Raw genomic sequence first — 17,701 nt, forward strand, 5'->3', positions numbered from 1 at the left:
ATATATATATATAATATATATATATATATATATATATATATATATATATATATATATATATATATATATATATGTCGTGCCGAATATGTAAAACTGGTCAATTAGCAAGAACTCATTTAAAATTAAGTCCTTTCTGAAATTTTCTTTTATACGTTTAAAGATATTTTTTTTTCATTAATATTAATGTAAAAAATTTTAATGTTGCACCAAAAGAATCTTAGAAAACTTACCTAACCTTATTATAACAAGAGCAATTTATTTTAGCCTAACCCAACTAAATATATTTTAGATTTGTTTACAGTAATTTAATACTAAACAAACACAGTGAAATAAATTTTTTTCGTTAGGTTCAGAATGATTTAGGCGAAATTATTGCATACACAAATTTTCACTTGTCCTATATGGCAAGATGAACGCTGCTATTTAAGCCAAGATCGCAAGTTCTGCCTATTCGGCACGACATATATATATATATATATATATATATATATATATATATATATATATATATATATATATATATATATATATGTATATATATATATATGTATATATATATATATATATATATACATTATATATATACATTATATATATACTTCCCGTATCACACAATTATGCTCTACAAATAATACTGTAGGTAACATAAAAATGTAACTTTGTCAGTCTTGTAATAATTTATCATAAACGTGACTGGTTCATGGTTGCATCTTGACTGAGCTTAGTCTTGCGCGAGACAGGAAGGCAAATATCTTTTTGCTCACTGAAGGTCGTCATTTTTTGATGAAAGAGGGGAGGAGGACGCGGAAGTGTAAGTATCTTTTACTTTCATTTTATATAAGCTTTCGTCTCGGGTTATATTTACAGTAATAAAAAGCTTCTAATTAGTTAGAGAATGTGTATTTCCCCCCTCAGTGAAGTTAAAAATTATATAAATTTTGTATGAATGGGTTGGAGAGAAGCCACAAATGTTCTTATGTTTTATTAATAAATGTTACAGGAAATATAAAAAGTTTGAGCAGTTCGACGAATTTCAGGAATCAGGGAAGTATTTTATGCTCTTTGATATCCAACAACATTGCATCATAAAAATGATAAAAATACGAACAAAAATGAAATGTAGTAGCAAGTTAGGTACATTTGCTAGGAACAGTAAAAGGACATTTTTAATTCTAGTAAAATCTGTTGAGTTTAGTTAGCTTTATACATGCTATACCCATTCTGTGGGCGATAGCCATCCCTCAAGAGAAGTTATTGATCCAGGGCACTGAACTTCATGCATGTGCGTTTGTGTACTGTGTGTACTATTGCTTTTGATCCAGGTCCCGCATCTCCGCTGGACGTTGCTGGGTTGACGCATTCCTGGCTACGTGAGCCCTATCATACCTACTCTTTAACCTATGCGTGGATCCTGCTGTAACACCTCGCTGTCTAGGTCGTTCCAGTTCCAGACCTCTCTTAAGGCTACAGTATTTCCTGACACCCCTGTGATTCATGTGTTTTAGCTTCCAGCTGTGTCCTCGTGTACCTGAGGCCTGCCTGTGAGTCGCCCTGACTTCTATATCAATTCCTTTTAATAAAGGCGTAGAATTAGGGGGTATATGATTGAGGTGTATACATGGAAAACAGGAATGAATAAAGGGGATGTAAATAGCGTTCTAAAAATATCTAGCATAGACTGGACTCGCAGCAATGGTTTTAAGTTGGAAAAATTCAGATTCAGGAAGGATATAGGAAATCATTGGTTTGGTAATAGAGTTGTGGATGATTGGAACAAACTCCCAAGTACCGTCAAAGAAGCTAAGACGTTGTGTAGTTTTAAAAATAGGTTGGATAAATGCTTGAGTGGGTGTGAGTTGGACCTGACTAGCTTGTGCTACTAGGTCAGATGCCGTGCTCCTCCGTTAAATGAATGTGGCTAACCTGACTAGATTAAGGCATTGCCTTAAGCCGGTGGAAGAATTGGACCTGCCTCGCATAGGCCAATAGGCCTGTTGCAGTGTTCCTTCTTTCTTATGTTCTTATACATTCCTTTTTAACCCTTTTATAGCCCGGTGATTTGTTTGGTTTTAATATGTCTGTTCTCAGTGTCACTAGTGACTTTGATCGTGCATAACTTACTTGAGTCCTGCTTAAAAACTGAGAGGAAATAAATGTTGAAGATTGTAGACGTTTCTTGTCACTGATAGTAAACTGACCTGATCTTCTCTTTTTCTGAAAGGTAATAACATAATATATTGAAATTGAGTGATTTGTGGTTGCTTTCCCCAAGCTCTTCATTAACCTAAAGATTATTAATTAGTGATTCCTTGTTAACAAGAACCAAGTCACACGCAGGTTACTTCCTCTAGTTGATTGTGCCACAAACTGTTCTTTATTAATATTCCTAAATGTTATTCTGAAGTTTGGCAATCTTTCATATCCTGCTAGTGCTATACGGTTTATGCCTTTATCTGGTAATATTCCTGGTATTGTTCACCCTTGGGGTCCTTTGCAGTTCTGATATTTGCAGCTTCTCTGCACCCCTGCTGTACTGTCAGTCTACCCTTGTTTTTATTCAGGTTGAACTTGAGAAGTCACTTGTTTGACCACATCTCTAAGCTGTCGAGTTCTTCCTGGGGGATGTCACAATCCTCTCCAGTTCTTATTCTACAGTGATACATTGGACTCGAATCACCCGTAGTAGGTCATTCAGGTATATTGTACATTTATACCTCTGAGTTTCGAGTGTGTGTCTACTTCCGGAGCCTGGCCCTAGGCAAGGCATATGTATATTTGTGAACATATTCCCGTGCATGTGTGTGTATAATGCAATGAGACTAGAACTGAACTAAAGTACAATCGCATTTTAATAGTTGCCGGAACGTTTTCCTCCCTCCGGAAATAAAACACATTAGCAAATAAAGTATTTTTTTATTAAGCATTGTAAGACTTTTTTATACAGACTTTGAAATATTTTATTTTCTGCATTAACAAACCAAGACAAAAATTTATTTTAGCATGATACAATGTACAGAGATGGGTGATATTTGGTTGTGCATACACAAAGCCAAAATTTATGTAGATTGCTTAAGTATTAATAATACATGGATGTATTTACAAAAGATTTTCAGGTAGCTCTCTTCGCTAGAGGGTAGTTAAATACGTTGTATGTAGTATAGGATAATATACAACTAACAATATTAATTTTAAAAACATACAGCTCGTTTGAATAGCTTTGTGTGGGGCGAAGGGGTAGGGGGTGCGCGCGGCAAAATTAATTTAGATCATCCGGTTTGATGACTGGCTAGTAATCACACAAGGTACAGTATATGTTTATGATCAAGTTGTAATTTCTGAACTTACCATTTAATCTGGAATTAAATGCCTAATAAAAATGAAACATTTGTACAATCTAAATGGGAGTAGAATTTTTCTAGTAAAGTTGGGTACATTTAGCCGTTGCTACTTTCAACTCTGTATGATAAATACCTTTCAAGGATGGTGCCTTGATGCCTGTGAAGGGTTTTAGAGCCTGGGAATTGGAACTGTGCTCTACTTTGAGCTTGTCATTCCCAGGTACTGGTATGATTCCTATTGGTTTAGCACTTACACAAATATTATGGTGAGTCATGTTGAAATAAATTCCAGCGATAATAGGGAAGGGTCACACTTTGTCAAATACGTGTGTTCTGTGCCTAGTTCTGTGCAACTTCTGTGATTTATTCAAATGTATACATGGAAGGTAACATTTATTAATGAGTCACTTGTATGCAACTCTTATCATTCATTTGTTCATTAGATTTCTACCCCTTTCAGAGGATCATTTGTGCTGGAGAAGACAACATTCTGGGTAGATGTGACCTCTGAGAAGGTCACCGTCACGAAGAGAGAGGTGGTCCAGGAAGCCCCTACTGCAGCCCCTACCGCAGCCCCCACCGCAGCTCCCACCACTACCACCACCTCTACAACTACTACTACTACCACCACCACCACTACTACCTCTACCACTACTTCACCTTCTGTAAGCTTAGATTCACAAGCGGTTGATGCCACGAATGCAGGTGACGTTGTCATCAATGTGGTTGATGCACCTAGCTCGGGTGTAGTTGAGAATGACACCAGTTTAGTTCCCGAGAGAAATATTTCCCTCTCAACTATTGCTCCCTTCCCAACTTCTAGTTCTACTTTCTCTACACCTCAGTCTCCACCTGTCACTACTGCTAGTCCTGATATTAATATTAGTACAGATAGCACTAGAACTAGTCCACTGGGTACTAGCGAGGGTGAGGATGTTGCAGAGAAAAGTGGTGCTGCAGAAGAATCGGACAAGACTACAGGGCGACGGAGGTTTGGCATTCTGGGGCGCAAAAAGACTACCGAGTCCCCCTCCACTACCACTACTACTACTGAACCTACTACCTCTCGTGCACCTAGTGAACCTAGTCAAGACCTCTCACCAGTTAGTACTCTTTAGCAGGATAAGTTCTTCATAAATTTTACAAAATACAGTAGAAGCTAGTATTCAATCCCTGTACAGTATACTGTTTAATATGTGGCAAACGGTATATTGTATTGACAATCCACGAGTAAAGTTTTGAGTTAGTAGATGGGTGACTTTTAAATGAGTTTGTAAATAGGGGTCCCCAACCTGTGTGTTCTGAAGAACTGCTATGATTTTGAGAAGGCAGCAGGCACCAAGCGTGTATGTACCAGTGGCTGGTACCCCTCAAGCAACGTGTACAGATGCCAGTGAGTAGCTCCTGATCCAAGGAACTGGACTTAACCTCCTTTTTTCTTTGGTTGAACCTGTCTACCTCCCACTCCCCATTCTCCAAACCCTATGGTTTAGGGCTACCCTCTGATTTATTATCGACTAGTATTTGTGTATACAAGATAAGTTATTCGTGAAAGATTTTAAACATTGTTGTAATATTGGTTAATTCTAAATTTGTCATTTATTGTATTTATCTGAAGTATTTTCCCAATAAACTATTTTTACGACCGTGAACTGTATTGTAATTTAAAAAAAAAATGCCATACTAGTTCTATAGTGAATGTTAAAAAATCTCTAAATTATAGGTGTTTAAATGACTAATGCAAGGCAGATTTTATTTTGATCGTTATTGCTGTATGACCCTAGTAGGTTTAGCACTTTTTGATTATAATAATAATTGCATTCTTGGGAGTTTATGCTAAACCCCTAAAGACCATGAAAAGCCTGGGGAAATAGGAGTCAATCAGATTTCATCCAAAGAAGGGGAGGTCAGGTGTAATTACTTCGATAATGAAGGAACCTCCTGTGACGAGTTAAAAAAAAAAAATTCACTCCATTCATTTCAAAATGTTCTTCCACATTCTGCAAGTTATTTCTTTGTAATGTGCATATTACATAATGTTTATATTTTAAGTTTTCGGTAGCTCTTCGTTTATGAGCATTGTTTTAGGTTTCCACAGAAATCTGGTCTCAAACTTGTTTTAGTTAAATGTCTGAACAACCTGTTCTTCATTTAGTGATCAATTTCCTCAGCATTGCCGCCCGTTTATTTGGGGGGGGGGACCACAAGCACGCACGCACGCATATGCGCGCAAACAAACACACACACACACACACACACACGCTCGCACTCACACGCTCGCACTCACACGCTCGCACTCTCACGCTCACACTCACGCTCACACTCACATGCTCGCACTCTCACTCACACGCTCACACTCACACGCTCACACTCACACGCTCACACTCACACTCTCACAATCCCCCACCCACCGCTCCCTTCTCTACCTAAACATCTTAATCGGTGTTGGATTTATCTCGGCTAGGCACCATCATTCATACATAATCATTGTCTTTGCAGAGGCACTCAGATATGACAGTTCAGACAGCCAATATCTCAAAACCCCTCCTTCAAAGTGCAGGCATTGTACTTTCCACCTCCAGGACTCAAGTCTGGCAAACTGACTTTCCTGAATCCCTTCACAAAATATTACCCTGCTCACACTCCAACAGCTCGTTAGGTCCCAAAAACCATTTGTCTCATTCACTCCTATCGAACATGCTTGCTGTAAGTCCAAGCCCCTCACCCACAAAACCTGTTTTAACCCCTCCCTCCAACCTTTCCTAGGACATCCCCTGCCCTGCCTTCCTCCCCCTACAGATTTATATGCTCTCCAAGTCATTCTTCTTTGTTCCAATCTCTCTAAATGACCAAACCACCTCAACAACCTCGGTTCATCCCTCTGACTAATACTTTTAGTAACTCCACACCTCCTAATTTCCACACTATGACTTCTCTGCCCTAGGTAGTAGGTTGGTAGACAGCAACCGCCCAGGGAGGTACTACCGTCCTGCCAAGTGAGTGTAAAACGAAAGCCTGTAATTGTTTTACATGATGGTAGGATTGCTGGTGTCCTTTTTTCTGTCTCATGAACATGCAAGATTTCAGGTACGTCTTGCTACTTCTACTCACACTTAGGTCACACTACACATACATGTACAAGCGCACATATACACACCCCTCTGGGTTTTCTTCTATTTTCTTTCTAGTTCTTATTCTTGTTTATTTCCTCTTATCTCCATGGGGAAGTGGAACAGAATTCTTCCTCCGTAAGCCATGCGTGTTGTAAGAGGCGACTAAAATGCCAGGAGCAAGGGGCTAGTAACCTCTTCTCCTGTATATATTACTAAATGTAAAAGGAGAAACTTTCGTTTTTCCTTTTGGGCCACCCCGCCTCGGTGGGATACGGCCGGTGTGTTGAAAGAAAGAAAGACTTCTCTGCATAATATTTACACCACACATTGCCCTCAGACATGATATCTCCACTGCCTCCAGCCTCCTCCTTGCTGCAGCATTTAAAACCCATGCTTCACACCCATATAAGAGTGTTGGTACCACTATACTCCTGTACTTTCACTTCTTTGCCTCCATGGATAATGTTTTTTTTTTTTTTTTTTTTTTTTTTTTTTTTTTTTTTTTTTTTTTTTTTTTTTTTGCCTCCACAGATACCTCAAAGCACCACTCGTCTCTTTTTTCCTTCATTAATTCTGTGGTTAACCTGATCCTTCATAAACTCATCTGCTGACAGGTCAACTCACAAACATCTGAAAACATTCACTTCTTCCATACTCCCTCTCTCCAATGTGATATCCAATTTTCCTTTATCTAAATTGTTTGATACCCTCATCATCTATGTTCACTTTAAACTTTCTATCTTTACACACCATCTTAAACTCGTCCACTAGCCTTTGCAACTTCAGAATCTCCCAACAGCACAGTATCAAGAAAAAGTAACTGTGTTAACTCCCATTTTGTATTTGATTCCCCATAATTTAATCCCACCCCTTTCCCCAACACCCTAGTGTTTATTTCTTTTATAACCCCATCTATAAATATATTAAGCAACCCTGGAGACATAACACATCCCTGTCTAGGGCCTACTTTGACATGGAAGTAATCTCCTCTCTCCTACACACCCTAACCTGAACCTCACTATCTTCATAAAAATTCTTTACAGCATTTAGTAACTTACTGCCTATTCCATACACTTGCAACATCTGCCATATTGCTCCCCTATTTATGCAATAATTTTTGTAATACATTTGGAAGGCTGTTAAATCTTCCCATGGGGCAGCATTTGGCTTACGGTTTAGTGACCCTGTCTTAGTGCATTGGTGTCTCAGTGAATGCTAAAGAAGTTGTGGGATAAGCTGCTCTAAGATGAGCAAAATTCATGAACCAAAACTTGCCATTAATATCTACAGAATGATCATTTCTTCTAAAATTTATCTAATTTCAGTGGTAAGAAGATAATTATAATTGTCTTCAACATCCTCTGAAAGTTTTTTCAATCTGTATATATTACAAGGCTTCAACCAGAACAGATTGTTTTCAGTAAAACTCGTAAGTCCAGAATTAGGAACTTAGCACATGGCTTTATGATGGATGTTATATTAGGAATATCATTGTATTTTTTAGCCAATTGTTTGACTTGGAAGATTGAGGGCTCTTCAGCATCTGCAAACACATGGTTGGGGACCCCTGGTCTAGTTAAAAATGCAATGGCTTTGTAGTCATTGTACTCGCTGGCTTTGTAAAAGTATTGAAGCTTGCATATTGGAAGCTGATACTGTATGATTAATTAACATTTGACGATTTTTAAAAGCATTGGAGGGTGGGGTATGAGCCATTTAAAGGAAATAATTTTATGTATAAAACTGTTGCAGTAATTTGGTTTTCCCAGCATTGTGTTGGTGATGGTTCCTGGCTCTAGGGTAAATGGCATGTGGTGCAGGCGAATGGTAGGTGAAATGCTGGTACTGTACCTGAATTTTGAAACTGGGCTTCTAATACAGTATTGTACACGGTGGGTGATGGTTATTTTATAAAGCATTTTAGGATACAAATGGGCTTATGTAAACAAGAAATATAAGGCAGTTCTTATACATGTAAGTACAGTACGTGTATTTAGCTTTGTGAGGTGCATGATTACTTCTGTGTTACTCTCCTTAAATAATGTGGGTGCATGAACTGCTTTGGCTCTGTTTCTTCTCCATACCAGATATTGAAAAGATAGTAGCTTGATGCATGTTTAAAGAATAAGTTATTTATACAAATATTTGTTGAAGTGCAAAAGTGTAAAATGTTTGGCATTAGAATTCTCCAAATATTTATTGGTTTAAAGTTTATGAGGTTTAAGCATTGGATGTTAAACTGTTCAACAACTAAGGTCATGGAATTTCTGATATAAATTTTTATGTAAATGTTCTTCTTTATAATTTTCCAGTATTGCCATGTGCAGTTTTTTCTTACTAGAGATTTATCATATCCCTTAGGATGTTGCAGCCTGATTCTTGCATAATATTCTCAACTATTGTACTGTCTTGCCTAAGTAAAATAATACTTCATGAAAAATGAAATACTGCAGTAAAATATGAGCTAACTTATTGTAATATTTAATATATTGCTTAATAAGCCTTTACCAGATAGTGGTTAAGCATGTGAATAAATTTCAGGAAGCACAAAGCTTGGAGAGAGCTTTGGTGAATATCTACGATGACTGTGAGTTCAAGAAAGGATGTTTTGGCTTTCCTTCAGAATGTGAAGCAAAAAACAAGTAAGTACAATAGAGCACATTAAAAACTAAAATGAATTTTGATATAGATTAATGAACCCTTTAATTTATTAGTTGCATGTAATGAGAAATATGTAAGTAGAACTTGCAGAGGATTAAAATACAGATGGAAGACATTGAGGTATGAATGAGGTACAGGTGATAGAGGGGTTTGAGATATGTACAGGGAAGACAGAAAAGGTGCTGGTGTGACAAAAGGGAGGTGCACATAAAAGATTAGGGATTAGTTGTGGAGAAAAGTTCTCAAAAAAAGAAATTGGTAAGTTAGTGAGCAGTTGTGCAACAGGCGATGCAAAAAGAGATTAAATAAGGTTACAGTTCAGTAAAGAATAAATAGAAGCAATACAGAGTAGATGAGACATTGTAGTGTAAAAAGATACACAAGAGACAAAAGTTAGAAAGAGAATGAGATAGTGTATATGAATCTATAGTGATGTAGACAAATATAGGAAGAGTTGTAATTTTTCTTATTACAAGACAAGTGAGTGCAAAACAAAAGCCTGTAATTGTCTTACACGATGATAGGATTGCTGGTGTCTTTTTTTTTCTGTCTCGTATACATGCAAGATTTCGGGTACATCTTGCTACTTCTACTTACACTTTGGTGAAACTACACGTGCATGTACAAGCATATATATACACACACACACACCTGGGTTTTCTTCTATTTTCTTACTAGTTTTTGTTCTTGTTTATTTCCTCTTATCTCCACGGGAAAGTGGAACAGAATTCTTCCTCAGTAAGCCATGCGTGTCATAAGAGGCGACTGCAATGTCAGGAACGAGGGGCTAATAACCCCTTCTCCTGTATACCTTATTAATGTTAAAAAGAGAAACTTTTGTTTTTTTCTTTTTGGGCCACCCTGCTTCAGTGGGATATGGCCAGTTTGTTGAAAGAAAGAAGGTATAAGACAATGTTTCAAAGCCTACCCTTGACCCTGACATTGAGCATATAAGGCAGAGGGTGATTTTCCAAGACTTTTTGTGGGAAACAAGTGCACCTTATATGCTGGAAAATACGGTGAATGTTTTTCATCTTCGTAAGTAGTGTTTACCAGTGGCTTCACCATTTGAGTTTTGAGCTCGCTAGAAAAGTTTGGGTAGTTTTTAATCTTAATATTTTTCATTTATGTTATCTTCATAATTTCTAACAGTAATGTAAAATAATACTTATATTACTTTTGATCATGAGATTGGCTTTTATTTGGAGTATAGTTTGTTTGAGAGTACTGTGCACATGTGATATATGCATTTGCTTGCAGTTTTTAATGGGAATGAGATTTTCCTTCATCCTCACAGGTGCAACATGATGGTGACTTATTCTAAAGTGTCTGGTGGTTACAAGTTTGAAATCATGGGAAAAATAAGCTCTGGTTATGTAGCTGCTGGACTGTCTGATGATGAACACATGGTGAGGACTGTTAATTTTTATTATTTAGAAACTTCATGAAAGTAGTTTCAATAAAATATTGCACAGTATAATATGTACATGTACATATATTTTTTAAATCTTTGCACTTTTCATACATCATGTGCTGTACTATATTCTGTTTAGGTTATTTTTAAGAATTGCAGATTCTGGGAAATCATCCATTTGAGTAGGTTGGTAAGCAGCAACTGTCTTGGAGGAGATTGATATCCTTCTATGAGAGTATGAAACTGAAGCCTGCCATATTGGAGTCTTGGAGGTGGGAAGGGCAGTGCCTGCAGTCTGAGGGTAATCTGAATTGTGATACCTGGAGCATACCTGGAGAGGGTTTTGGAGGTCACTGCTCCCATGGACTGGTCTAAGACCAGGCCTCATGGTGGATCAGGGTCTGATCAACCAGGCTGTTACTGCTGGCTGCACGCAAATTGACGTACAAACCACAGCTCGGCTGATCAGGTACTGACTTTAGGTGCCTGTCCAGTGCCTTCTTGAAGACAGCCAGGGGTCTGTTGGTAATCCCCCTTATGTATGCTGAGAGGCACACATGCTGGGTCCGTGACACTTACTGTGCTATCTCTGTATACTCGTGGCACCCCTGCTTTCCATTGGGGGAATGTTACATCTCCAGCAACATTGAGTAAGTAAAGGATGGTAAATGTGTTTACTTTTTTCTTTTAATCACTTGTGTTTTTGTGGGAGATTGCCATTGAGGTAGAAAAAAGTACTTTGATATATATTTTTACCTCAGTGGCAGTCTTCTACCAAGGCAGGGTGACCCACAAAAGAAAACATTAAAAATCATTTATTCTGTGGGCTGACATCGCATACATTACCCTCAGACTGCATCATCCCTACCCCTCCTCCAGAGTGTATAGTATACTCAACAGTCTTGTCCCCCCTATAATTCTTACATTCTCTCTTGTCCTATTTTTCCCTTTAACAAGACAACTATGCATATGCTCTCCACCAGTGCTTTGGTACCTCCCCTTCCTGTTGCATATATTGAACAAACACACCAACCACTCCATTACATCCACACCTGCTCTTAACATTTGTCTTAATCCCATCTGTCCCAGCTGCTTTACCACATTTCATTCTATGCATTACATCACACACTTCCTACATGCTCCTCAGGCTTCCCCTCACTTGTATGTAATAGGATTTCTCTGCACATTGCATGAAATCACAGCATCTTCTTTATTAATAACATTTAACAACTTTTCAGAATATCCTCTCCATCTTCCAGGTGTTCCATCTCCCCATTTATTTATTTCATAATATCTAAAAGATCTTTCTTCTTTTCAGGGAAGGGATAGTGTCATGGCTTGCAGAATACTGGATGGCAAAGCAGATGTACTCATGGCCTATAATGTAGATGATAACAATGAATTTCTTGCTAATGTAAGTTAGCAAGTACAATTTAAGTATGGGAAAAGTGAACATAGGCTTGCCAAAGGTATTTAGAACTGTTAAATGTAATTACAAATTCATACAGTACTTGCATGTCTTGGATGATGGGCAGACATATTAACTTGTGAAACAGATAGTGAAGATATGGATGATTGACAAAGAATAAAAAGGCACAATACCATGACTGGAACAATACATTTAGACCCTGCACATGGGAAACTGAAACTTATGATATTTTGGTCCAACTCTGTTTTTGTTTTTTTTTTGTTTGTGTGTTTTTTATTTTTGTGTATGCTTTTTGTTTTTTGGGGCAGAAATTATATAAGTTCCTTATGCACCCTATATTTCTCCTGTGGACAATAGTTTAAAGTTATAGAAGTAGTTAATAATCTACATTCTACAGGGATTGGGCTCCTGGAGTTCCGTTGCTCAAGCAAGTAGCGATTAGTAATTGACCAAATTAATAAGTTCATTGTTTTTTGTGGAAAAAGTGCGTGATAGTTTCATCAAAAGCTTCAATATTAGTCCATAATTATTACCTCCTATAATTTTTCCCATGTCTCTTACTTTTGTTATAACTTTTTTTCTTTATCCTCCTTATCTTTTTTTTTCTTTGAATATATAATGACCCTAGTTTTCTATAATCCCTCTTCATAGTGAGAAGAAATGTTCTGTGACTTGTACTGTATGATTTATAATTACAATAAAGTTAATTTTTTATTTACTGTAATGAATCTTGAAGAGAAACATCATCTAATAACACTCCTCATACTGATAATCTTCAATGCTAAATTTGATGAAATTTTCAGGCTAAGTATGGCATAAGGGATATAAAAACACTACATATTAATGGAGAGTTGTACTGCACATTCGTCCGCCAACCACAAACAGAGATAAAAAATATTATGTTTGACCTGGATACCGATAACTTCCATTTGATGCTTGCAACTGGTCCTGCTGAAGAAAGTTAGTATGGTGTTCAGTGTTTTATTTTAGTGAGTTACAAATGACCTAATAATATTAATAGTTCATGCATGTTATAAATTAGTTCCCAAGATATTTTTTGTTTATGATACCAGTAAGTTTTGATTAATTTTTTTTTTTTTTTTCAACAAGTCGGCCGTCTCCCACCGAGGCAGGGTGACCCAAAAAAGAAAGAAAATCCCCAAAAAGAAAATACTTTCATCATCATTCAACACTTTCACCACACTCGCACATTATCACTGTTTTTGCAGAGGTGCTCAGAATACAACAGTCTAGAAGCATACACATATAAAGATACACAACATATCCCTCCAAACTGCCAATATCCCAAACCCCTCCTTTAAAGTGCAGGCATTGTACTTCCCATTTCCAGGACTCAAGTCCGACTATATGAAAATAACCGGTTTCCCTGAATCCCTTCACTAAATATTACCCTGCTCACACTCCAACAGATCGTCAGGTCCCAAGTACCATTTGTCTCCATTCACTCCTATCTAACACGCTCACGCACGCTTGCTGGAAGTCCAAGCCCCTTACCCACAAAACCTCCTTTACCCCCTCTCTCCAACCCTTTCGAGGACGACCCCTACCCCGCCTTCCTTCCCCTATAGATTTATATGCTTTCCATGTCATTCTCCTTTGATCCATTCTCTCTAAATGACCAAACCACCTCAACAACCCCTCTTCTGCCCTCTGACTAATACTTTTATTAACTCCACACCTTCTCCTAATTTCCACACTCCGAATTTTCTGCATAATATTTACACCACACATTGCCCTTAAACAGGACATCTCCACTGCCTCCAACCGTCTCCTCGCTGCTGCATTTACCACCCAAGCTTCACACCCATATAAGAGTGTTGGTACTACTATACTTTCATACATTCCCTTCTTTTCCTCCATAGATAACGTTTTTTGACTCCACATATACCTCAACGCACCACTCACCTTTTTTCCCTCATCAATTCTATGATTAACCTCATCCTTCATAAATCCATCCACCGACACGTCAACTCCCAAGTATCTGAAAACATTCACTTCTTCCATACTCCTCCTCCCCAATTTGATATCCAATTTTTCTTTATCTAAATCATTTGACACCCTCATCACCTTACTCTTTTCTATGTTCACTTTCAACTTTCTACCTTTACACACATTCCCAAACTCATCCACTAACCTTTGCAATTTTTCTTTAGAATCTCCCATAAGCACAGTATCATCAGCAAAATGTAACTGTGTCAATTCCCATTTTGAATTTGATTCCCCAAAATTTAATCCCACCCCTCTCCCGAACACCCTAGCATTTACTTCCTTTACAACCCCATCTATAAATATATTAAACAACCATGGTGACATTACACATCCCTGTCTAAGACCTACTTTTACCGGGAAGTAGTCTCCCTCTCTTCTACACACACTAACCTGAGCCTCGCTATCCTCATAAAAACTCTTTACAGCATTTAATAACTTACCACCTATTCCATATACTTGCAACATCTGCCACATTGCTCCTCTATCCACTCTATCATATGCCTTTTCTAAATCCATAAATGCAATAAAAACTTCCCTACCTTTATCTAAATACTGTTCACATATATGCTTCAATGTAAACACTTGATCTACACATCCCCTACCCACTCTGAAACCTCCTTGCTCATCCACAATCCTACATTCTGTCTTACCTCTAATTCTTTCAATTATAACCCTACCGTACACTTTTCCTGGTATACTCAGTAAGCTTATTCCTCTATAATTTTTACAGTCTCTTTTGTCCCCTTTCCCTTTATATAAAGGGACTATACATGCTCTCTGCCAATCCCTAGGTACCTTCCCCTCTTTCATACATTTATTAAACAAAAGTACCAACCACTCCAACACTATATCCCCCCCTGCTTTTAACATTTCTGTCATGATCCCATCAGTTCCAGCTGCTTTACCCCCTTTCATTTTACGTAATGCCTCACGTACCTCCCCCACACTTACATTCTGCTCTTCTTCACTCCTAAAAGATGGTATACCTCCCTGACCAGTGCATGAAATTACTGCCTCTGTTTCTTCCTTAACATTTAAAAGTTCCTCAAAATATTCTCGCCATCTACCTAATACCTCCATCCCCCCATCTACTAACTCCCCTACTCTGTTTTTAACTGACAAATCCATACTTTCCCTAGGCTTTCTTAACTTGTTTAACTCACTCCAAAATTTTTTCTTATTTTCATTAAAATTTCTTGACAGTGCCTCTCCCACTCTATCATCTACTCTCCTTTTGCACTCTCTCACCACTCTCTTTACCTTTCTTTTACTCTCCATATACTCTGCTCTTCTTATAACACTTCTGCTTTGTAAAAACCTCTCATAAGCTACCTTTTTCTCTTTTATCACACCCTTTACTTCATCATTCCACCAATCACTCCTCTTTCCTCCTGCCCCGACCCTCCTATAACCACAAACTTCTGCCCCACATTCTAATACTGCATTTTTAAAACTATTCCAACCCTCTTCAACCCCCCCCCCCCCCACTACTCATATTTGCACTAGCCCACCTTTCTGCCAATAGTCGCTTATATCTCACCCGAACTTCCTCCTCCCTTAGTTTATACACTTTCACCTCCCTGTTACTTGTTGTTGCCACCTTCCTCTTTTCCCATCTACCTCTTACTCTAACTGTAGCTACAACTAAATAATGATCCGATATATCAGTTGCCCCTCTATAAACATGTACATCCTGGAGCCTACCCATCAACCTTTTATCCACCAATACATAATCTAATAAACTATTTTCATTACATGCTACATCATACCTTGTATATTTATTTATCCTTTTTTTCATAAAATATGTATTACTTATTACCAAATCTCTTTCTACACATAGCTCAATTAAAGGCTCCCCATTTACATTTACCCCTGGCACCCCAAATTTACCTACTACTCCCTCCATAACATTTTTACCCACTTTAGCATTGAAATCCCCAACCACCATTACTCTCACACTTGATTCAAAACTCCCCATGCATTCACTCAACATTTCCCAAAATATCTTTCTCTCCTCTACACTTCTCTCTTCTCCAGGTGCATACACACTTATTATAACACTTTTCACATCCAATCTTTATTTTACTCCACATAATCCTTGAATTAATACATTTATAGTCCCTCTTTTCCTGCCATAGCTTATCCTTCAACATTATTGCTACTCCTTCTTTAGCTCTAACTCTATTTGAAACCCCTGACCTAATCCCATTTATTCCTCTCCACTGAAACTCTCCCACCCCCTTCAGCTTTGTTTCACTTAAAGCCAGGACATCCAGCTTCTTCTCATTCATAACATCCACAATCATCTCTTTCTTATCTGCACAACATCCACGCACATTCAGACTTCCCACTTTGACAATTTTCTTCTTATTCTTTTTAGTAATCTTTACAAGAAAAGGGGTTACTAGCCCATTGTTCCCGGCATTTTAGTTGACTTTTACAACACGCATGGCTTACGGAGGAAAGATTCTTATTCAAGCCTAAAATTATTTGCTTTAACAATGGTACAGTGCTTTAGATAGTTTGATTATTAATGTAAATGAATGGAGGGGTTGCAGGGGTTAAAAAGATGGATAGAAAAGAATTTTTTTTTTTTTTTTTTTTTCAACAAGTCGGCCGTCTCCCACCGAGGCAGGGTGACCCAAAAAAGAAAGAAAATCCCCAAAAAGAAAATACTTTCATCATCATTCAACACTTTCACCACACTCGCACATTATCACTGTTTTTGCAGAGGTGCTCAGAATACAACAGTCTAGAAGCATACACATATAAAGATACACAACATATCCCTCCAAACTGCCAATATCCCAAACCCCTCCTTTAAAGTGCAGGCATTGTACTTCCCATTTCCAGGACTCAAGTCCGACTATATGAAAATAACCGGTTTCCCTGAATCCCTTCACTAAATATTACCCTGCTCACACTCCAACAGATCGTCAGGTCCCAAGTACCATTCGTCTCCATTCACTCCTATCTAACACGCTCACGCACGCTTGCTGGAAGTCCAAGCCCCTTACCCACAAAACCTCCTTTACCCCCTCTCTCCAACCCTTTCGAGGACGACCCCTACCCCGCCTTCCTTCCCCTATAGATTTATATGCTTTCCATGTCATTCTACTGTGATCCATTCTCTCTAAATGACCAAACCACCTCAACAACCCCTCTTCTGCCCTCTGACTAATACTTTTATTAACTCCACACCTTCTCCTAATTTCCACACTCCGAATTTTCTGCATAATATTTACACCACACATTGCCCTTAAACAGGACATCTCCGCTGCCTCCAACCGTCTCCTCGCTGCTGCATTTACCACCCAAGCTTCACACCCATATAAGAGTGTTGGTACTACTATACTTTCATACATTCCCTTCTTTGCCTCCATAGATAACGTTTTTTGACTCCACATATACCTCAACGCACCACTCACCTTTTTTCCCTCATCAATTCTATGATTAACCTCATCCTTCATAAATCCATCCGCCGACACGTCAACTCCCAAGTATCTGAAAACATTCACTTCTTCCATACTCCTCCTCCCCAATTTGATATCCAATTTTTCTTTATCTAAATCATTTGACACCCTCATCACCTTACTCTTTTCTATGTTCACTTTCAACTTTCTACCTTTACACACATTCCCAAACTCATCCACTAACCTTTGCAATTTTTCTTTAGAATCTCCCATAAGCACAGTATCATCAGCAAAAAGTAACTGTGTCAATTCCCATTTTGAAT

General features: G+C 38.0%; 1 protein-coding gene across 3 annotated transcripts in view; it reads left to right on the forward strand.

Annotated features, from left to right (window-relative positions):
• The window catches only part of LOC128695595 (putative ferric-chelate reductase 1 homolog), a 122,793-nt gene that overhangs the window by 90,534 nt on the left and 14,558 nt on the right, over positions 1–17,701 (forward strand). For 2 of the 3 annotated variants that reach the window (XM_053786307.2, XM_053786306.2), the window contains 5 exons: positions 3,799–4,441; positions 8,993–9,093; positions 10,410–10,521; positions 11,845–11,940; positions 12,759–12,915. In XM_053786307.2, coding sequence (XP_053642282.1) covers positions 3,799–4,441; positions 8,993–9,093; positions 10,410–10,521; positions 11,845–11,940; positions 12,759–12,915 — 1,109 coding nt within the window. The remainder of the gene's footprint in view (positions 1–3,798; positions 4,442–8,992; positions 9,094–10,409; positions 10,522–11,844; positions 11,941–12,758; positions 12,916–17,701) is intronic. The other variant, XM_053786308.2, reaches the window with a different exon arrangement.

This window comes from Cherax quadricarinatus, chromosome 42 (genome assembly GCF_038502225.1).
Source record: "Cherax quadricarinatus isolate ZL_2023a chromosome 42, ASM3850222v1, whole genome shotgun sequence".
NCBI lineage: Eukaryota > Metazoa > Arthropoda > Malacostraca > Decapoda > Parastacidae > Cherax > Cherax quadricarinatus.